The sequence below is a fragment of the Zeugodacus cucurbitae genome, chromosome 5 (assembly GCF_028554725.1).
Source record: "Zeugodacus cucurbitae isolate PBARC_wt_2022May chromosome 5, idZeuCucr1.2, whole genome shotgun sequence".
In the NCBI taxonomy this organism is placed as follows: Eukaryota; Metazoa; Arthropoda; class Insecta; order Diptera; family Tephritidae; genus Zeugodacus; species Zeugodacus cucurbitae.
Window position 1 is genome coordinate 20,300,157 of NC_071670.1, and position 24,679 is coordinate 20,324,835.

General features: G+C 35.0%; 1 protein-coding gene across 5 annotated transcripts in view; it reads left to right on the forward strand.

The window, feature by feature from the left end:
* LOC105215044 (uncharacterized) overlaps nucleotides 1-21,681 on the forward strand; it is a 152,844-nt gene extending 131,163 nt beyond the window's left edge. For 4 of the 5 annotated variants that reach the window (XM_054232624.1, XM_054232623.1, XM_054232626.1 and 1 more), the window contains 5 exons: nucleotides 9,454-12,034; nucleotides 12,137-12,273; nucleotides 12,346-12,919; nucleotides 13,865-13,988; nucleotides 14,058-21,681. In XM_054232624.1, coding sequence (XP_054088599.1) covers nucleotides 9,454-12,034; nucleotides 12,137-12,273; nucleotides 12,346-12,919; nucleotides 13,865-13,988; nucleotides 14,058-15,608 — 4,967 coding nt within the window. In that variant the 3' untranslated portion in view covers nucleotides 15,609-21,681. The remainder of the gene's footprint in view (nucleotides 1-9,453; nucleotides 12,035-12,136; nucleotides 12,274-12,345; nucleotides 12,920-13,864; nucleotides 13,989-14,057) is intronic. The other variant, XM_054232625.1, reaches the window with a different exon arrangement.
* The last annotated feature ends 2,998 nt before the right edge of the window (nucleotides 21,682-24,679 follow it).

Consider the following 24,679-nt stretch of genomic DNA (forward strand, 5'->3'; position numbering starts at 1 on the left):
TTTAGATTACGTAGAAAATCTTCGTTTTTATCGTTCAACATATTACAAAATATAACAAAAATTAACAAATGTTGATTAAACTTTAACATCTTTACGGCAATGATCGCGTTGCTGGCCTGTCATCTCCTTTGACTAATCAAAGTAAGCGTTTTGCACGTGTTTGGCGAGCGCTATTTAACAATTTACCAACCCCAAACTTCACCCCACCCCCATAGTATTTACGCATTCAGTCACTCACCGAAAGTCTTTTTAACTGCACAATTCCCAACGGTGCTAATTAGCGTTGTTTATGCAAAAGTTATGCTATTTAATTGCCGCTGAGGTTGGATGGAACAAATGCACTGCACAAGCAGCAAGCTTACACCAGTTATAATGAATATTAAAAAGTAACCCTGCAGATAGAATTACTTATTTTCAGCTAATTGATAAAGAAAGCGGTAAATGTACAGCTTCTTTTGTGCTTAGTTGATATCTGTATTATTTGTAGGTTTATTATAAAATTACGATGTTTTGCGAAAAGTACCATAGATTTAAAATCCCGCAGGAATACCACATTGCTGGAGCATTTAAAATTCCAATTGACAGTATTAGTTATAGTCGATTAATATAATAGTAGCTAATTAGTTTAGTTTTATTTGTTATCAATATACAGCGGAACGATTGAGAAATAATATTTGAGGTTAACACGTTTAGTATGCCACTTAATTTCCTAGTGGGCAGTTAATTTGACATACTCTATATTTTGGTTTAGTACTAAAACTGGGAATTATTTTACAATTCCTATTTTGTATTTTATATTTTTTTACTTATTGTAAATGGTTTTTGTCGCTAAACAAAAGTCACTAAAGAAGTATATTATTTATTATAAATATGCTGAGTTTGGGTTTTTTGAGTTGATATCAACAAAAGTCGCCCGTGCTCGCAGTACGTACATATGTATGTCAATTATCAATATTTTTCGTGCGCTTTTTGTTTTGTTAACAAACTAAAATCACGTTTGTCTATGTAAGTATGTATGTTTAGCGTCAGTGACTTGCGGGTTCCTTGCACTTACGCGCAGCAAACCTTGAAAGTTCGTAATGAAAAATGTTAAAAAAAAAATGAATTCAGAAATCATCGAAATAAAAAGCTACCGTAAAAGCAATGAAGCGGCCGAGGCTCTTTCAAGTAGATCAAAAACGTACGTTTTTTATTTTTTATTTCTACATTGCTTTTTTCGGAACTCTCTCCACAGGTTTGGCGCGTAGCAGCGGGGTGATTATTTGCGCGGCGCTGCGTACTTAATATTTACTCTTTGTCGATGAAAAAGAAATCGCACTAATGGAATTATATAATTTTTTCCCTTGTGTAAATATGCAGCGCTGCTGCGTCGCCAGCATGGAAGCGAACCGAAAAATGAGAGAAACATATAAAACTCACAAAGCTAAAAGGCAGGACATACAAGCAAGCAGCTGGTGGCGGTCTAACTTGCTGCTGCAATATTGCGCACATCTAACGAATTCGTAGCACAATATAAAGAATAAAGAAAAATAACGCCATATTTTCTTTATTTTCATCTGCAGCCGACTGAAGTCGCTTGGCGTGCCACGATTTTCGCTGATTGAATTATTAATAAAATCAGTCGAAAGTAAGAGGCTGCGACCGCGGCTGCGACTGCAGTTGACGATATTTCGTTCGGATTTGATTGATGAAAATAACACCGGTCGCAGCCAATATAAACAAAACGCCAGGAGTCAAAACACAGTGAAATGTAGACTGTAGACGGCGTATGCCCTGCAAAGTTCGAACATTATACAACGAGTGGCTTGTTTAACTGTCTTCTCAAAACTCTAAGAAAAAGTTAATCGAAAATATTGGTCAGCTAATTTTTTTTCTGCTGTCTGTTGACACTAAAGTAAACAAAGCGGCATACTTGGGCACGCTTTTCGGCATTGACTACAAATACATTTTAAATATTGATTGCAGCTACCTTTTAAATAATTCTCTTCCACTTGCTTCATTGCCTATTTGTGAATTTATAATGATGCGAATTCGCAGTTCTTTGGTTACGGGCGTTTTACTTTGAATGTCATAATGTTGATTGGCAATTGTCTATTAATAAGGCGCATATCCTTGTGATTATCATAATTTTAATTAAAATGGTGATGACATTAAAAGTGGACACACGACGGTACGAAAAATCGCTGAATATTGTGAGAAAACATTTGCCAATGACATTGGATTTCATTTGTTTTATTAGATAGGGTAACAGGGTTTGACAACTTTTAAAGTTGGATTTTAATTAATAAATATTTTTATAATTTTATTCATTTTCCGTTGGTTAATAGTTGTTTGATACAATGTGCCGTGTCGTATAATGCTATTTTATATTTATATTTTGTTAATTAATTTTTAGGACTCGTTAGGAGTGGTGGATAAGAAATGTTTTGCAGTAAAATGTCGAACGTCAATTATGGACTAAAATGTTTTTAATTTTGACAGTAGGATTTTTTAGTAGCTCTTTATTAAAGGTTGATTTTGAAACGATTTTCATTTTCAAGATAATTGCAAGAAACTAAGACATTCGCACGGGACTAAAAATGGAAATCGCTTTTGCGTACAACGATTCAAACGCCGATTTCAGCGAATTGTAAGGCCATATTCAAATGTTTTTGATTGTAGAACGTTTCAGATTAATCTCATTGTTTTGAAATAATATATAATATCTGTTAACTGTGATTAATTTGCGTTTTTACTTCGTTTTCATGTAAAGATATGGAAACATTTGTATCCGTCAGAGAATATCTATATATAATATTAAATTGTATAGGAAATAATATTAATGTCAATTAAACTTTTTTTTAAACGATGTTTGATTTAATTTCAAAATTTCTCAATGTGTTTTAACGCAATTGAAAGCTACACATAAATGTATTAATACGCCAAATATGTTTACTTCCCTGCCAACTCAAGCAGAGCTAATTTAACCACATAAATTTCCGAACAAATACTTCGCTACATTTGTACAACCAACTAATACCGCCTATTTATCTAAGCAATCGCGTGTATATGTATGTTCTTCAATACATATGTTTATACATACACCCATACATACATAGATACATATATGTATGTAGATATTTTAAGGTGTTACTTGTGGTGCGTTTATATGTGTTCCAACGCGTTAAATTAAATTAGCCACTTTTTACTGATAAAAAACTTCCCCTATGCCTATAATTGCATACATATGCATACATACATATGTACAAATGGGTTTACATTTCATATTTTGTGTACTTACATATGGTTAAGTAAATTGTTGTGGGCATATTATCGTGCATTCTACATTCATGTTTGTTTATTTATGCGCTATTTGCTCGAAATGTTTGTCCATCTGATTTGCAGTCAATCAAATATTGTCGATTTGCTGTCGAGTGATACACAAATTCAATTCGCGCTACGCGTAGAAACATATGTATGTATATGTGTGCATTCTCACTACCGCCTACCGACTATACTTGCCTTTGTGTGTCAGAACGTAGTAGTACGTAATCATGTATGTGGCTGATTTGAATTGAAGATTAAAACGTCTATAAATTAGCTTCGATTTGATTGTCGATACTTGAAAAAAATACTCGCTGGGAAATAATTCTAAAATTAAAAATAAACGGTTCTTAATTTCCAATATTAATTTTTGGTAAAAAACAACATATTTTAAACGTTTCAAAAATCATATTTACACTTAAAAACCGAATGGCTTCTGTCCACTGTGTCATGGCACAAGTAAGCTATACTTTTATATAAATATATACTTGTATTAATGTGTGAGCAACACTGAACCTCACAAAAATCGGTCCAAATAATTCCAATTCACATTTCCATTGATAAACAAAGCAACCGCTATCGCATTGCTTATTGTACGTTTGCCGCTCGTTTGTTGTCAAACAGTGACAGGTAAAACTCAGATAAAATCGTATACAAATATGTAGTAAAGTGAAAATAATTCGAATTGACATTTTCCACTCGTTGCATTAAGGTGCCGCCATCGCTGCAGTACAATTCCATATTCTTTGATTACCAAAAACTACAATCTTTGTATGTGCGCAAAAGAGCGCCAGCGACAATCTGATTGGCGAGAGTACATCGGCAACGGCAGCAACAATCAGATTTTGTAACAGCAGAATCCCGCTTTCGAAGCTGACGTACAAATCGAAGTCAGCGAATAAATGACATGCACTACACACTCACACAACCGATGAGTACCTGGCAGGTACATTACGCAGTTTTTCACCTATCCCAAACAAACTACTGGCCAACGTAACTAGTGTTGTCAAACAATCAGTTATAAATATCCAATTAAATTATCACTCCTTGTATGTGGTCATGTACTCGTACTAATGATTTGACTTAAGCCTCGGCGATTTGCAAAATTCTTAGTAATGTAAAAAAAAAAAAAACATATTTGCAATATAAATAAAATATAAATATTCTCAGCTACAAAATATATCAAAGCGAATAGTGCAGTTGAAACAGTTACCGGTTGCTTCCAATTCTCACTGCAGGGTTTGATATAACATATAAGCGTATCATGAAACAAAAGCGTAATAAAATAAAACGAACAAAAAGCGTCGAAGAGCGAAATTGTAATGAATTAAAATAAAATCGAGTAATTAATTACAATTGTGCGGCATATGTGGTGACGGTGGCGGCATTGATGAATTTATGATGCACAGAGCGATAAGTGAGGGCGCGATGGTGGCAATACAATGGCCGGTCAACTACGATGTACGTTTGGGAAGTTTTAATATTATTTTTATTATGTACGCCATCAGTTGTATGTATGTGACTTGTAGTAGTATTTTTAACGAGAATTGAGCTATGTACATACAATACATGTGTACATGCGTAAATGTGTTGGTGTTTTCTGTTTTTATACTCTCGCAATAAAAGTTGCTAAGAGTATTATAGTTTTGTTCACATAACGGTTGTTTGTAAGTCATAAAACTAAACGAGTTAGATATAGGATTATATATATCAAAATGATCAGGGCGAAGATACGAGTCAAAATTCGAATGTCTGTTTGTCCGTCCGTCCGTCGGTCTGTGCAACGGATAATTTGAGTAAAAATTAGATATCTTGACGAAATTTGCCACAGATGTTCCTTGGGACCTTGAGAGGGTTGCTTTCGAAAATGGGCAAAATCGGACCACTACCGCGCCCACAAAATGGCGAAAACCGAAAACACATAAAGTGTCATAACTAACCCATAAATAAAGTTATAAAATTGAAATTTGGTACTAAGGATCGTCCTAGTAAGGCCCATATTTGGATGTAATTTGTTTAAGGAAGTGGGCGTGGCCCCGCCCACAAGTAGGTTTGTTTGTATATATCTCGCAAACCAATAAAGCTATATAAACCAAACTTTCTGCAGTCGGTTCCCTTACGTTCCCCACCATGAAACCATGAAAATAGTTGAAATAAATTTTACAGAAGAAATAGCAGAGAGAAGCTGCACTCAGATCATTTTACAAAATAGAAAATGGGAGTAGCATCGCCCACTTATGGTTCAAAAACCATATCTCAGGAGCTACTCGACCGATTCGAATGAAATTCGGTATATAATATTTTCTTGACATCCTGATGACACGTGTGGAAAATGGATGAAATCGGTTCACGGCAACTTCCCATATAACTAAATTTTGAATTCCATCTGATTCCTTCTCTTTATAAGATATACATAAGGAACTAATGAAGATAGCGGAATAAAAGTTTACACAAATACTGTATAAGATCCGTGGAATCACTTGTGTCGAAATCGGACTATAACTTTTCAATGCCCCGGATATCGAATATGAAGAACTCTGTGCCTTATGGTAATTTTTCACCGAAAACATCGTTAAATCTCTCTGATATCTTAATTTAATTCAGAGGATAGTGTCGCTGTATCAGGAATGGTTCAAATCAGGTCATTACTTCCCCTAGCTCTCATATAGCTAATTATAGGATTTTAAAAAATACGATGGGCTTAATAGATTATAAATCGGGTAATATATGAAATACCTTAGCCAAATTAAATGAGCATATAATCTACTGAAAGTGAGAGTGAGTGTGAGAGGACGATGGTTGGCTGTAAGGAACCGAGGATTATTTAGAAGTATAATAGTGTTTAATCGGTTCAGGAATTTCCTCAGCCCTTATATATCATATATGATGTTTTTCGTTTTTCTATTGGACTTTATACCGAATATATGAGTACAATCGTGTGTTATCTTAATAAAAATATAACAATAAATTGCGAGAGTATAAAATGTTCGGTACCCGAACTTAGCCTTTCCTTACTTGTTTCACATACATACATATGTAAATATGTGTATTTTTTCTATAATACGTTTAAACAACATTTAATTAACACAATTTTCCATTAATACGAATTAATTACACATGAGCTAATTTTTGTAAATTCATTCGAATAAACAATTGTGCCGATATCAGCACTTAATACCCAACATGCAATCAATTCATTGATAATTGCACATATCGCAACCAATGCATGATTGATGGCCAATGCACTTATACTTGTATATATGTATATATAGATATAGGATGAGTAAATGTAGGGATATGTGTATGTATGAATGTCAGTGAAGCTGGTGCATGGGTGAACGCATTGATTTTGGAGAATTGGATGGCAAATTAATTTTTAATGTAATATGACTGGCCGAACTCAATGGTGATAGGGTCACGTATGGAAAATGCCAATGCGGCAGATTGGGCGACTTTTTTATTTGTGCAGGTCACAACTTAACGGTCAAAACTGAAATATACATATGTACATATTTGTGTTTATTGGTTCTTACATTTATTTGAATGCAATTTTTCCTATATATTTTCTTGTTGAGCTTGAATAATTTTACCATTTAGCTTACCATTTTATTTTTTGTTTTAAATAATATAAATTTAATTAAAAAACAATCAGCACATTTTGGGCGTGTTCACACAAATGATATTTATATTAATACAAAAAAATACTAAAATAAAAAATTAATTAACCATATTGGCAAAATACTAAGAACAATTTACATACATTTGTTTTCGCAATTTAATCAGTTTCTTTTTTCGAGAAATTATATGAGTAAAAATAAATTCTTGTTAAAATATGACCTGTGTATCACTCGGGGAATATTCTAAAACTAAGAACATAATAAATAATTTCGATTATATACATACATACATATATTATTTAATTACATCTACAATACGTATGTACCAATTATGACGTAAATTTAAATTTAAAAAATGTAAACAAGTCAGCCGAGTTTATTATTTTCACCAGCGACCAAATTTAACTACCCGATAAACACATTTCATGATGACCCAACTGCTTTTGTGCTCATTCTTCATCCAACGCCTCCCCGTTCCCGCACATATTTGCCACTTTAGCATCCTTTCCGCCGCTCATTTATTATTAAAAATCAACGCCCTCACAATGAATAAACGCAATCAGCATTTCTCTTAAATGCAATTAAAATGTTCACCCCTTCGCCAGCAATACACCCACCACACCACCACAACCCAAAGGGCTCTGCCGCTTGTCGCTTGTGTCTGCCACTGCACTCCACATACTCCATCTTTTCTTTACATTTCATTAAAATAATTGTACATAATTTGCTGCTATCACAGCGTGTATAATAAAGCCAAAAACAAAAATTTTATGAAACTCATAAAAAAGAATAAGAAGGATGTTAAAAGCAAAAACCTTTCAACATTCAACTTCGCAACAGTATTGTAAGTTCATTTGTATTTCTCTCTGTGCTATATGAATGAATGTGTGTATGAAAGAATATACACTGCCCCGTCTATAACAGTTTTGCGTTTGCTTATTAAAATTTAACCACCAAATTAGCAAATTAACTGGCACTTGGGTGAATGCACACACCCGCAAACAAACAAACCTAAAGTGGCTGCGTCTTTCTTATTTTTTTTGCATAAGTACTCGTATTGAGCGTACGGAAGTGCACTGAAAGTGAGAGTGAGTGTGAGAGAACGATGGTTGGCTGTAAGGCACCGAGGATTATTTAGAATTTCTATGTTTCGCCCAATTGAAAGACAAGACATATTTTCGGTAGTAGTAGGGAGTGCCAACAAGTGGTTTCTAGCTAGATTTTGTAAAATAATAGCGTTTTGAAAAAGAAAAAAAGGCTACTGTTTGAAATTAAAGATTATACAATGCAATACATACATACATATTAAAAACATACATAAAATCTCAATAAGCCATAGTTTGTAAAATCTATATGTATTTTCACATTTTTCGTCTCATGTCTATTTTGTAAGCGCATGCATTTTATTATGATTGTCTTTATATGAAAGTCAAAAATCAATTTCATTTAATGTGCCTAACGTTAAATACAATAACCAAGAAATCCCCAAAGGGCAACCTTTAATCTCTTTTATTGTCGTTGCTTAAAAGCGTACATATTTATATTGTTTTGATGCCGCTAATTGGAGAAATATCTCAATTAGTTATGTTTATTTTGAATTAAGACAAAACATTAAACGAAAAATATTAAAAAATTATTAAAATAAATAATATAAATAAATATTATTTCAAAGAATTTACTTCCTTTTAATTAAGCATTACTTCTCTCTTCCTCTTACTAAAAGGACGATAAAAAAAATAGTTTACTAAATTTAAAAAGTTTAAATTATCCAAATGGAGTTTTCATTACGGTTGTCATTCCATAGAGCTCATTATGTTACCTAGAAAAATTCAACAGGAAAACGTTTACTCTCATGGGCCTTCTCTTCATCGCCCATTTACTGCTATAAGCCTTAAAGTCTAGCCTCTTTGATTTTTCGGCACATTTGCATAACTGCTTTCGTAGACTCAGTTCGCCTTGAGGCCAGTACTGCGTTGTAACTGTTCTTTCCCACTCCATAATATTTGCAATAAGAAGGGTGAAGGCGATGTGCACACAATTAATTAACTTAAAATTTTTAATTTCTTCGTTTGTTTGCGCTTCTCACGTATGTAAGTTTCTTTTGCTTTCATGCTGCATTAAATGTAGTTCTTTGAGTTGTTCTGTCATTCGTTCTTTTTGTTTTTGTTTCTGCATGCTTCCAGTGGAATATTCAATTCAATAGATAAAACCAGTACTGCTACAATTATATTTACAAATTTTAAATTTATTTAAAATTCTAAATTTTTTTGTAATTGAAAACAAATTGATGGGATAGGTCTAAATGTCACTTTTGCATCCAGCTAAATGTTTTGTTGGAATTGTAAGCAAGATTGGCTTATGTCGCTACATCTTGTACTTCTAACAACAGAGAAAGCATTGAATGGAAATCACCGCATTCGAAATATATTTTTAAAATTTATTAACTTTTCTTATTTAATATTTACTTGTAAACTTCGTTTATTATTATTCGTTATTTACCATATCTAATAACTACTTTTCTCTCTCTATGCAGATAAATTGGCCACATGTTTCGTTTGCAAGGCAGATGCATGTCCTCGTACACGTCCTCTTAAGAAAGGTCGTGGCCAACAGTACGGCATTCCAGATGACACAATCACTGCGGGTGCGCGAGTCTGTAACTCATGTCAATGTAAATCGGTACGTAATCGTTATACGAATTGCCCCATTCCTACGTGCCCGAATCCGAAAGATCGCGCTAAACGCCTACACAACATTCCGCCACGTCTATTTGAGCTGGCGCCGGATATACGAGATCCCATCTTTCAAGAGTTTCAAATACCACCGCAGGCAACACGTTGTTGTTCAGCTTGTCTAATGCGTATACGGAGAAAATTGGATCTTGATCCACAAATTAACCTGACCGACGAAGATCGTCGTATGGATGGTGATGAATCTGATGTAAGTACTTCGTCGTGTGATGAGCGGGAAGTTGGTGGCAGTGATACTGCTTCCGTGGAGAGCCCAGAATCACAGCGACATAACTCTATGACAAAGGATGTGCAAAAGCCCCAGACGCCGATTGCGATTAATGTTGCTACTAATGTGGCGGATACAACAACGGTTACTATAACATCGACTGGAACTAAGGCCGATGAGCGATTGCTGCCACCATTGGGACAAGCGCCAAAAAAGCAAAAGACATCCGAGGAGTATGATTCGTCTGCTACTGAGACTGCAGACGAGGAGAATGAAAATTCGCCAGCAAACCGTCAAAGCCCCAAAGTTATATTAAACAGCAGTGGATTGAGTGGTCAAAGCAGCGTTGGACTCGCGCCACCCACAGCAAATGTCCAACAAATTCACTCTGTTCAACAGAATGGACCACCTCAGCCGGTAATGGGTATGCCGCCACGCGAACAAACTGGTGCAAATGTGCAAGATGTTTTATATTCAGTAATTGAACTGTCGCTTAAGACGAAGGGTCCGCCGCCAGTTAAAATGCCCTCGCAAATGCCGAATGCATCGCCTATGCATAGCGTCAAACCGATTATGGAACCCATACGCAGTCGAGGAGATCTCAGTAATAACAATAATAACAATTCTAATAATGATGTGGCGATAGTTGGCGAATTTCGCAACGATGGATCTATAGTAAAGCAGCAGGCTCATGGTCAACCGATAGGTTTGAATACACGTCAATCCAATGCATCGACTGTAAATACTGGACAAGGTCCACCGGGTAGTCAAGGACCACCTGGTGCTATTATACATCCCGAAAATTTAGCTACAATATCTGTTGTGAACTCTCATCTATCGCACCAACATCTTCCACCGCATATGTTACATCAACATGAAATTAAGGCGACTATTACACCTGTTGTGAAATCTGGAAAGACGCTATCATCAACACAGCAGCAGCCACCAGACACAATTCGATATGGAATGTCCAACGTTGGTGGACAACAACTTCGGAACAACGAACCAGAACCTCAGACTCTTGACCTCTCAATTAAGAAACCTTCACGAGATGGTCCCTCACCTCATTCATCGAACACTGGTCCGAGCTCTTTAAGTACGGACAATGGACCACGCCATCAACCACTGCCGGGTGCTGTTAAACATGTCGGCAATGCTGCATCAATATATCGTGGCCCGGAACTAGGCCCTTCAAACTCAACTTATTTATATCATCCCCATCCGGCAACAGTAAGTAAGGGACCACATGGTTCCGTCTATATGCCGCAAGTACCTGGTTCCATGGCGCAAGGTGTCGTGAGCGCACGTTCTCAAGCGAGCGGCGGACAACCGCCACCGCAACAGACGCCTCTATCCACGCACCAGACACACATGCAGTTACCACCGGGAGTTGTAGGTAATAGTAGCAAAGTGGGTGGAGGTAAAATGGCGCCCAAATTAAGTCCTCAGCTGATACATGGTCCATCTTCACATACAACATCCGCGTCACCATCACAACAACAGCAACAACAAATGATGGTTGGTCCAAAAGGCTCCATTACACACGGTACGCCAGTTAATAATGCCCAACAAATTATCGTACATCCGTCGCCTGCAACACTGAGTCCCAAGTTTGATAATATCTTAAGACAGACTCCTCCTTCTGGAGGCGATACGAACAATAAAATCGGGTCGATAACCCAGGGTACACCTATTCACTTGCCTTCACATCACATGGATAACAAACGTTCATACGAATATTATAAAACATCGCAACGTCAAAGTCCAGCACAACAGCAGCAGATGCCAGTGGTTGGTCACCCTGGTGTATTGCCACCTCCGCAACAGTCGTCGCCACAAGCACCGCAGCCGCAGGGCTATGGTGGTAGTTCGCCTTATGCGCGTCCACCATACTCCGTTGATCAGTCGTCAGTACTGAGCACACGACAGATAGTGATGCACGACTATTTAACGTCACAACAGATGCAGGGTCAACAACGAAACGTATCACGTGGCAGCAGCAACAGTGCCGGTGGAGGAGGTGGTGGTTCGGACAAAGAGTCTCCATCGCCTCGTAATAGTGTTAGTGGTCCAACCAGCGCACTGGTATTCTACGACAAAGACCGCGGTAGACCTGAGTACTCGAGTCGCGCCTCGCCCGCCGAACATGTTAACAGGTAAGAAACCGTATATATTATAATTTAATTTTAAATAGATCGTATAAAAAATATTTTTAACATATTAAACAACTTTCATTATGTTTTTTTTTTTATTTGCAGCACTCCCAGCCCTCATCGTACACCACCTCCACCACGCCAAGGTGTAATACAACGCCATAATACTGGCTCAAAGCCACCATCACCTGCAACAATGCCTCAAAACCGTCTACATGTGATGCCACATAATTATCCGGCAGGTCAGTACTTGAATAATACGCTTCCCATCCTTAACACACATCTATTGAATGTTTTTTCTTGCTATCCCTCAGCTGGACAAGATGCGTTCTCCTCGTTCGTGGATGTTGCAGTACAGCAGCCACAACTGCCAGTGCCCTCCCAACAGAAGGAAGAGAAACAACTGAGACATGAAGCGCCACCACAACTACCCCATCAACAACATTCATCTCCGAACCAACCGCCACCCACTCAACATGAAATACGCTACCAAATGATGCAATTGAACTATCATCAACAGCAACGAGCAGCAGCAGCAGCTGTAGCTGCTCAACAGCACCACCAATATCGCCAACAGCAAGCTGCCAGCGTTGCAGCTAACGCTGATCTTCAGCGTCGAATGCATGCCATCGAGCGGGATCGTGATATGCAGCAGAAGCGCGACCGAGAGCGTGAAAAAGAACGTGAACAGAGAGAGCGAGAGAGAGAACGCGACCGTGATCGTGATCGCGAACGAGAACGAATGGCGGAATGTATCGCCGCCAACGAGCGCGATGCGGGTCGGCGCATGACGGAGCGCATGAGTGCGGTTGCAGCGGCCCAACATTATATGCGAGGTGGACCCGAGACCGGACCCCCGCGTGCTATACCCGATCGAGAGAGAGATATGTAAGTGAATGTAATAAGCAACAATTGGAAAACAATGCAGCATAATACAATAATAGCACATAACACATTAAACTGATTGAATTCTTAATATTCATTCAAACATCACTAACTCAAGGAGACTAGGATACAACATAGCAATGAGTATACACTCGTAATTTGAATTTTCGTATAATTTCTTAGTAAAGTTACTGGAGGCTTCAGTATTTTTAAATTATTTGAATAAATAAATATTCGTGCTGAGAGACTACGAGTAAATATTGAAATCACAAATTTACGTGTAAAATTAGATTTAGCTAACAGAAAATTGAGAGTAATATAAAAAGAATTGTAGCAGTTAAAATAGAGTTTCTTTTTGTATAATGCCCAAGTGGTTTCGTAGTTATTCTCTAATATAGATTCGGGACGTTTAGGTTTCAATGAAGAACATGTTTCTGAAATTTAGTATCTTAAATCATAATTAAATTAGTTTATAAAACATTTGTTCGCATACATTTAAAAATTTCAAATTCAATAGCAGATGAAGCGCTTTTGTGGGATCGCAATATTCTAAACAATTTCATTATAATTCACATATAATATGTGCTTTAAGTCATGTTCACATATGTTTGTATAACATACATATAATACATTCAAAGGGTTAATTGCGACGCTTATACATAAATATACATACAAAATTATGCAAGATAATTAGCTACTAATAAATTGCTTATTTACATATATATTTGACATCAATAATCATCCGCTCATATTGTTCTCACGTCTCTTTCTTTTTCTCTTTCAATATTTATGAATATGTATCATGAACGAAACATTTCGCCCATTCATCAACTGCTATCCATCAAATTGCATCGTTCATTCACCGTTGACCGCATGACCGTTTCGGCCATATGATGGCATCTTCATCTGTGTGTTTGTGTACGTGTTTGTATTATTACTAACTCGCAGCTATCATAGGACACCACAGGACAGTACATTGTCAGCACAGGTGTTAATAGATGCAATCATAAAGCAATCCATCATACAGGGCAGCTCGGAACCGAATCCAGCCAATATGAATCGACCATCATATGTGAGTACATTGTTACCGTAATTGATTATACTGATTTGAGTGATTTTAATGTAAATATTTATCTTGCAGTATAACTCGCGCGAATTACCTCCCTCGGCACGCCAACATCCTGGTGCCGTCTCACTGGCCGTAGCCGAAAATAATGGCAAAGCGAACTCACCGAACGTAATCAACATCGACTTGGACAACGATCGTTCCAGTAGTAATATAAATCAACATGAATCGCCAAGTGTTAGTGTAGTGAATTCTCGTGGCGGTGGTGTTTCTCATGTTAGCCGTGGTGGTGCCCCTGGTGGTTTATCTACTCAACCAGGTGTTTCCCTATTGCCACCAACATCTCAAACACAGGTACAGGCTCAAAAGCAACCGCAAATGCTGAAGACGAATATCACTTTCGGAGAGTTGGCTGACTCCATAATATCGAATGACTATTGCCCGAATCAGATGCAGTTGCGGCCACATGTCAACTATATGCCCTATCTGCAGGAGCAACAGTCGATGGTGATGACTGAGCATTGGACAAAATATAATAGACGAATGCAGCAGAAGGACGCAGAAGCAGCCGCAGCTGCCGAACGCAATAAGGCAGTTGCCACGCAAAACAACAGTGGTGGTGTTGCAGTTAGCACCAGCGGTGCCTCTGGTCAACAAGGTAATAGTAGTGTGTCGGTGAGTGGCATTGGACGTTCCAATACGCCAGCAGATGAACGCAACATTATCCGTATGCAACAAACGGTGAGCCCTCGCAAATATGACCTAATGATGCAACCACCACATGATCAGAATGCAGCTGCAGTTGCTGCTAGTCATTACTACCATGCGCATGGTCCACCACCGCCGTCCAGCGTCGCACCACCCATGGGTATGCATGCACGTAGCAGTAGCGCAAGTAGCGGTGGCTCATCATCGATACCATCACCGCACGATCAACGCATGGCAGGCGGCAATAGTGGCGGTGGAAGTGGTGGTGGCGGTGGTGTTATGCCATCAAGCGGTTCAGTGACACAAAACCATCCATTCGACACAATGAAATATGTGAAAAATCGCATTGTGGAAGTGATGCGCACGGAAGACGAAGAAATGCAGCATCAGCATGCTCACAATGATCACCGCGTGGGCAAAGACATGCACGACGGCCCTGTTGGTAACACAATGCGCAAAACACCTAATCAATATGATGATGGGCGCGATAGTAGACGTGTATCGTCCAGTGGTAGTGGTACTGGTAGTGGCAACAGCAACAACGATACACATCACAGCATAGTATCATCACAGCCCCCACCATTAGGTGCGTATCAGTCGCAACCGCCGGTCACAACTTTCGCTACAACGACGTACGCGTATCCGTATAGCGCACTTAATGTGCCGAGTTCTGTAGCAGGTTTGGCACCACCTTCGCAAATGACAACTTCTCAATTGTCATCGTTGGCACATCAGGCATCAACATCGCACATGGGAAAACAGCCACCCGGTCATTCGATGAGTATCGCTGGAAGTGGGGCTGTAGCTATGACAGCTTCTGGTGGCATCTCAGCTGTTTCACAATCGGGTGGTGCGTCAACTGTCGAGCCGAAACCGCTGTTAGTAGCGCAATACGAAGCACTTAGCGACGAAGATTAGTTGTGACTGCAGGCGTCTGGACGAACGCCACAACAACAACAACAACAGTCGATACAGAAACATCAGCAGCCACAGCAGCAACCAACTGCGCCACAAATTTGGCATTGTGAGCGTGAACGCATGCGGCAGCAACAACAGCAACAAAAATTACAACAACAGCAACAGCAGCAACATTATCAGTTGCAAACAAATCGCAATTACAACAATAGCAATTGCAATAATGGCAATGGTAACAACACCAATCACTATTACTAAAATAACCACTGAGTGAGAGTGTACAAGAGAAAGAGAATTGTGAGAGAAACGTAACTGCGTACGGATATGCAGTAAGGATTCTGCCGTCTGCCCAACTCCATGCTTCATTGTCATCAAACTTCTATTTGCAAGCTTAGCGCCGTAGCTGCTGTGTCACCAGTTGTCATGGCATAATTCACATAAATAGTCCAGTAATCGCCTGCAGGAAAAAATCTAAAATTATAGAAGTAATTACATCAATAGCCTTTACCAGTGCATATATATTTTCATTGTAGACAGACGGTAAATTTACGATTAGAGGATAACAGAAATTGTAAACGTTTTGCAGTTTCAGACAGTTATAACTCAGTAGAATATGATCTAAAATAGAGAGCAAATATTCTTGTTTAAAGTTTCTGAAATCTTTCCAACATAAAGATAATCGTAAAGTTTCAAGGTGATTTGAATTTGAAGCGAATACGTTTGCACTAAGCACGAAATTTTCACGACATTATAACTATTATATTATAAAGGACAGTTATATAAAATACATTTATATACCGCAGCATTCACATATACACCCATGAACATATATTAACCCACATATGCCTGAATTTTTAACAAGAACAATTTGAACAAACCAATGCAAATTCACTAAACTATATACAAATATATCAATGTGAATATTAAACTAAACACGTAAACCCCATTATATAAATAATAAATTTATCGATTAAAAGCGAGCTGGTGAGATGAACATGGGATTTTCACTAATTTAAGTTTTTGAGTTATTTAATCAATTGGATTTATTTATAAATTTATTTAATAAGATCTTCTTTATTTCTGACAATTTCGTTATGGAAAAAAAAGATTAGAAAAGGAACAATAACATAAGAATTAACATGGAGTACTATGAACAATTAACTATTTTCCGGTGCTAACACATTTAAAGTAAAATATTTTCTCTTTCGGTTATAATATATATTTTCATATGTTTTAGTTAAAATGTCACTGTTCTTTACCCAGCTCGTATAAATTTGGAAAATTCTGAAAATGCTTAATGTTAGAAAAAACGGTAAATTGAAATGCAATAATACAATCAACGCTCTAAACTCACCACATAATAACTGGCAAGTTAAAGTGAGCAATGACACAATGAAAACACAAAATACAAATAAACAAATCAGTTTTGATGGTAATGATGTTTAAAAACAACTTTTAGTTGGATCAAAAAGTAATTATTGGCACTATTCTCCACTCCGTAACATTTTAATTCATTTAAATAAGTAATTGTGATCTGTCATGAAATTAAGCGGTCGATCGATTAAAGATAAGAATAAGATCGACTAGTTAAGTATGAAGATGCGTTTGTTAAATAGCTTTAGCTAGAAATTAAACTACTATATATTTTGTTTTTAAATATGTTCAGTCAGAACTAATTTGTGCTATTTTTGACATTACATTGACAGTACATGAGATGAAAAAACTATACATAAAAACGCTAAGACTTATGCAACAAAACAAACAAATAGAATATAAAGAATATGAAAATGCAAAATCGGCTGATTTAATAAAAAGCAAAAAGCAAGAACTACAGTTGTAAGCAAGATTTAAGATTAAAGTAAAATTAAACATATTTAAATGAAAACAAATGGTTTTGTGTAAACGCGCGCTGCTGTGGGGCGCGGAAAAAAGTTAAATATATACATATATTATATATATATATATATATATATATAAACCATTTAAGCTTTTCTATTCTACAGTATATTTAAATAAAACAAGAATTATACAAATGTAAATCTAATTTAAATTATGTAAACATAAAATTGAAGATATATATTTGTATATATACATTTATAACAAAAATAACAATGAGAGACGACGAAACGCTTAAGTTTTTGCTATTCATACAATACAAAACAAAAAAGAAAAAACCCAAAATACAATAAATAATTATATTTAAAATTTACATACCCTACTTAGTTAAAGAAATTTAATGAGTGTTGCATAAAGCATGATTGGATAAATAAATAATAAAATTAACAGAAGTTTATAAAGGAAAAGAATTGATGTGGGGAAGCCCATATAATTAAATGAAGTTGGAAACCAACCACAAGTTGTAAAGAATTTATGAAACAATATAGTAATCAGAGAAGAGGGTGAGAAGGAGGAAAAGCTGTGAAAATTGAAAACTTTGACTCATATATTTTATTCAAGGCTTGTTGGCTTGGAGGAGCTAATAAGCCGAAAGCGAAATGAGCACATTAGTTGGAGGAGGAAGGAAATTGTGCATATAAAAGTGTCTGTTAGCTGGAAATTTAGAAAAATACGATGCCAGTACACAGCACAGAATAATGGAAAAAGGTTGAGGAATATACTAAATAAAAAGAGAATAAAAATAAAAAGTTTATTGACTAAATTATATTTAGTTTGTAATTATGCCTTAAGTTGTAGCTTATGGAAACATGCTGAACATAATGCAAGTGTAGCAGCGTGTGAAAGAAAACAAAAAAAAAATAACAAAAAATATTAATGATAAAACATATTATTAAATTACAAATTGGTAAAAGTTATAATAATTAAAAAATGATATATAGTTATTATAAATACAGTAAAGTAAAGGTATATAAATATTAATAACAAATAAATGATGCATCATAAAGTGTGTAACAGGAAAAATCATATGTATAAAATATAATTTAAAAATGAACATAATTAATAAAATCTATAAATAAATATTATAAAATATTTACAAAAATTAAAAGTACACACCCTTCTTAAACAAAAAATCACCATTTCTAAAAAAGGCAAAACAAAACAAAAAAAAAACAAAGCCACTAGTTATTTAGTTTATAAACAAAAAAATTATAAAAATACATAACTGGCGTATAATGTGAGCATTACAAATACACACTTATCAATACAAATACCCCAGACCCGCCCATTTTAATTCGCAATTACTACATCTCATGTAATAACTAAAACTGCATAATTTTACTGATCAAGTCTGTAAAGAATCTATAAGTGGAAATGGTGTGAAGTGAAATTTTCAAAAATGTTAAGTTTTTATGCTAATATAATTACTTTAGTATAATTAGTTTTCAATAACATTATTTGTCTTAGTTTAATGCAAATTGCTAAAATTCAAGCAAATGGTATGTTAAAGAGGAAGTGGTTCATTTAAAAATGTGAAAAGTGAGAAAAAGAATTTATGCTTTCTTTTTAATTGTTTTTTTTATTCACTAACATATGTATGTCTTTGCAGGCAGTGAGCTAAATGTGAAATTGAACATATTTACTGCTGCCAATGGGGGATTGCACTAGATAATACAGAGCCATATGGTTACGTCAGTTACAATATACTTATTTGTGTTTCTTTTTTAAACTATTTATTTTTTAATAAAAGTGAATTATATAATAGCTGCCGCATTTCTTCTTGCATCCAATGGCAATTTTTTTTTATTTAATATCATTAGAAAACAGCTAAATTTAAAAGCATTTCAAAATACTTTTTACTTTAATAAAAATATAAAACTAGTTGCAACTGAAAGAACCCCCGGTTACTGTTGTCTTTTTAAAAAATAATTTCTTAATTTTTTACTTGTGTCTATAAGGTTTAACATTATATATAAAGTAAAATAGTAACTTAAAAATACATATGTGTACATACAAATCTTACATGTATGTATGTAGGTATATGGAAGAATGTTAGTTTTTAAACGTATAGAATACTTGCGCTGAATTTCGTTTTCTTTATTTTTTGTACCAATTACAAAGATATTTAATAATAACTAAATGTAAATTTAAAAAAAAAATACAAATACAAACGTCTACATATTTTAATTCTTATATATAATTATATATTAAATGTTAAAACGCTCTTACTTGTAAAACCTATATTAAACATAATTAATTCACTATGATTATTTTTGTAATTTATTTTAAATTGATTTAATTTAGTTAGCAATTGTGTGAATTATAAAAGGATTTAATTATTAATTATAACTATTACAATTATTATTTTGCTTTTTATTTTATAATTGATTAAAAACAGCAAAACAAATATATGAAAACAAAAAAAAAAAAATAAAAATAAAAAATGAAATAATGATTTTTAATGCTAAAATAGAAAATAAATAAATGAGCATATTAAAATAAAAATAAAACATGGTGTTATATTAAGTAAATTTACATTTATCTTTTGTTCAGCTTAGTCGCCATCTTACATGTTTTCCTAGTTATGTTTTCTGTTCTTCCTTTAGCAGCTATAAGTGTCAGTGTTTTAATGTTTGGAATTGTGTAATTTTCGTTTGTAAATTGTTTTGTCTCCGTTTGTGTTAGATTCCTTTCGTGAAATAATTTTGTCTACATGCCTCATAAAATGTCTAGTATATTATACATATGTATATGCTGCTTTTAAATAGTCGTCAATGTAATGTAATTTCAAATGGGGAGGATTAAAATATAATTTATTTTTTTTTTAATTTATATAATATTTTGGAAGATGTACAATCTGCTGCTCGTTGAAGGCTGTTCCTTGTTTGCTTCTTAACATAAACTAGTTTCCCTCTATAATTTTCATTTCATTTCTCTTTTTATACTCTCGCAACAAAGTTGCTAAAGAGAGTATTATAGTTTTGTTCACATAACGGTTGTTTGTAACACCCAAAACTAAACGAGTTAGATATAGGGTTATATATACCAAAGTGATCACGGTGAAGAGTGGAGTTTAAATCCGAATGTCTGTCTGTCCGTCCGTCCGTTTGTGCAAGCTGTAACTTGAGTACAAATTAAGATATCTTAATGAAACTTGGCACACTTATTTTTCGGCACCATAGGAAGGTTGCTTTCGAAAATGAGCAATGACCACGGCCACGCCCACAAAATGGCGAAAACCGAAAACACAAAGTGCCATAACGAAACCATAAATTAAGCTATGGAAGTAAAATTTAGTATGAAGGATCACACTATGAAGGGGCATATTTGGATGTAATTTTTTTTGGGGAAGTGGGCGTGGTCCCGCAAGCCAATATAGCTATATAAACCAAACTTTCTGCAGTCGTTTTTTAGCCACTTAGTACAGTCCAAAAATGAAAGAAATCGGATAATAACCACGCCCACCTCCCATACAAAGGTTAGGTTGAAAATTACTAAAAGAGGGGTAACTCACTAACGAAAAACGTCAGAAACACTAAATTTCACATAAGAAAAGGCAGATGGAAGCTGCACTCAGATATATGACGAATATGTGGGTCAAATTGTGTATTATATAAATAAAGTTAAATAAATAAATTGCGAGAGTATAAAATGTTCGGTTACATCCGAACTTAGCCCTTCCTTACTTGTTTTCAAATATTTTTATTTGAACTTTAGAGACTCAATTTAGTCATCATCAAATATGAATGACGTCTTACTTAAATATGAACCACTACTTTCACTAAGTATTGATTTAAAAAAGTAAGTTTTGAGAGTTTTTATCTATTCTAAAAGTGCTCCTTAGTGTTGTGAAATCGTTATGATTACTGCTCGGCACTGTTGTTTTGGTCATGATTTGATAACAAGAGGGCACGGTCACCGGCTAAGCCTCTTAAAAATTATTTTAACAACCGATTTTTAATACTCACTCACCTTAACAAATATAAGAATTATGTACTTTTGAATCAAAAGAAAGACGGAAATACCTTTGAAATTCATTTTAATAAATAAATATTTGTTTAGTTATAATACGCCAGCATTTATTAAAATTATATATGTACAGTTGTGCATATGTACTTTTTTATATTTTTTTGGAATAATTAAAATAATTTTTTTTTTACCTTACAGACCTACAGACATACATGACATAATAAAAAAAATGTATTAATTAACAATGATATAAACACATAAGTATTTTCATTTTAATTCAAATATTACGTTGTACATTATACATACCTATGTACACATAGTATGTACATACATACATTTGTGAGTATCATAAAGAAATAAGCTTTTATCGCATTTCATAGTTTATAAACACTTTTGTATATGTACTGTGTATGTACTATGTATGGATTTATTTCTCTATGCCACTTATTAATTAATAAACTGTATAAAATGTTTCTGTTTGTGTACCACATGCATACATTCGCAGTTATATAAATACATACATATAAATATGTGTGAGAAAGTAATGATGAGAATATTATTGTATACAATTAAAAAATATATTGAATTTATTATAACTAACTGAATTATATAAAATTAATGTAAAACATTTAATTATAAATGATAAAAGGAAAATAAAACAATACGATCACAATGAAGTATGTAAATGTGTGATGTGTAAACACAGAAGAAAATACATAATATAAATGATTCCAAACTAACCTTATTACCAAAATAACAAAATAGACAACCAGAATGAAAGAGAAATTTAAGTGAGAAGAAATTTAGAAAATAAATTAAAAAGAAAAATAATTGCAAAAATAAAAATAACACGTATTTTTACTTTAAATTAACGGGGGTTAGGATCGTCGAAATATTGACTGATTTTATTGTTTTCTAAATCTTTCTCATCATCTAAAAAATGTCGCTAATGCGCTTCTGATCAGTACCGGGATTTTGGGGTCATTGGTAACTCATTTTATTTTGATGTTGTTGTTGTTTTAACGATTATCCAGCCCTGCTGGAATGGAAAACATAAGGATCGTTGTTGTCGGGGTCATCTAACGTTAGGACCAGGTAACGTGCTGTTTCGCCATGGTCGGGCCAAAGGGAGAGGCGTGCTAGATGAATTGGGTTCATTGGACATGAAAGCATTGACTAGTTGCATGCGGCGACTCATTGAATGCAGGACATATGTACTGTCATTAATTTCAGTGCCCGATGTCGAAATCGTGCAATCATCAGCGTAGGAGGTAACTGAAATTGCCTTTGGTGGTTGAGGGAGTTTAGAAATATAGAAAATAAACAGTAACGTGGAGGGGACATCTCCCTGTGGTCCTTGGTGGTACTGTGCACTTTACGGAAATCGTGTTGATGTTTCGCTAGGTTCATTATATGATGGTTGGAAGTAGCTAGACCTGAACTGTCTTCACTACTGGGGAGCATTTTATGATCTATGCCGCCATTCATGTCATCAATACTTAATGTAGAAATAAAAAATTTAAAATTTGCAAAAATTAGCAAGGTAACAAAACATTTGTCAGAATGGGAAATTGACCTTTGACCTTGAATCAATAGAATATTTATGATTTTTTGCTCGACAAGATAATTTTTCCTAATGAAAATATTCAATTCGTTATATATACATACATATGTATATACCTCTGCTCAACTGATTTGGTTTATTTATGTTCTAAACTTTAGATTTTTGTTTTATTACTTTTATATCTTTTTTATTCATGAGTTTAACAAAACAATTTTTTGGTCAAAAGCTTCAATTTTAGGCTTCAGTTTTATATACACTCCTCGTCAATAGGTTAAACACACCAATACTTACTTACAATAGTATTCAGCTAATAACTTTTATTTTTCATTTCAATGATACTTCAGGGGTATTATTCAAAAGATTTCACAAAATTCCTTAGATCAATTTAAAATAAGACCATCTTTTCTTACTAAAGCCACTTAATAAAGTAAAGGAAAAAATAGTTTGTTTTCAACTTTTATTTGTAGTGTGTAAAATAATTTGACTTATTAGGATAAATTTAAAAAATATTTCAGTAATGCGTACTGGCTTTGTTTGTAATAACTTCATTTTCCCGGGCCCTCGTTGAATGATATATATATATATATATATATATTTGGCGTAGGAACCGCTTTAAGCGATTATAGCCGAATCCACCAGAGCGCGCCACTCATTCCTCCTTTTTGCTTTTTGGCGCCAACTGGAAACACCAAGTGCAATTAATTGCAATTAATGTAAAAAAATCGATTAATCGATTAATTCCAATGTTTTCAAATAATACAAAATTGCATAAAGACCACCATCAGTTTCAGCGCCGAATCTTGTATTATAATGCTCTATCACAGAGTCCCAGACATATCCAAAAAGAGAAAATGGCCTACATTTGAAGTTAAGTAGCACAATGACATTAAATTTTTCAAAATATGCACAGCAATCTTAAAGTAAAACAATTGCCTCTTGCTTGAAAGGCTATGTTTTGCAACTTTGCGTAAAAATAAAACCAATAAAATATGTATGTATGTATGTGATTGGCGTTCAACCGTTTAGACGGTTATAGCCGAATCGATGAGAGCGCGCCACTCCTCTCTTTCCTTCGAAGTTCGGGGCCAGTTGGAGATTCCAAGTGTAACCAGGTCACTCTCCACCTGGTCCCTCCAACGGAGTGGAGGCCTTCTCCTTCCTCGGCTTCCTCCGGCGGGTACTGCATCGAACACTTTCAGAGCTGGAGTGTTTTCGTCCATTCGGACAACATGACCTAGCCAGCGTAGCCGCTGTCTTTTTATTCGCTGAACTCTTCCAATCGTCTGCGGTATTCGTCGTTGCAAATGTTCTGAGGTCCGTAAATCTTGCGCAAAATTCCTCTCGAAAACTCCTAGTGTCGTCTCATCTGATGTTGACATCGTCCAAGCTTCTGCACCATAAAGCAGGACGGGAATGATAAGCGACTTGTAGAGTTTGATTTTGGTTCGTCGAGAGAGGACTTTACTTTTCAATTGCCTACTCAGTCCAAAGTAGCAGTAAATAGGAGACTATATTCTTATTTCAGACATTCAAATTGTGTTCGTATATACACAAAAACAAAAACGTAAATAAAATTAAAATCTCGTATTAAAAATTCATTTGTCTTAAAAGGAAAATATATTCATGAAGTCAAGAAAATTTAGAA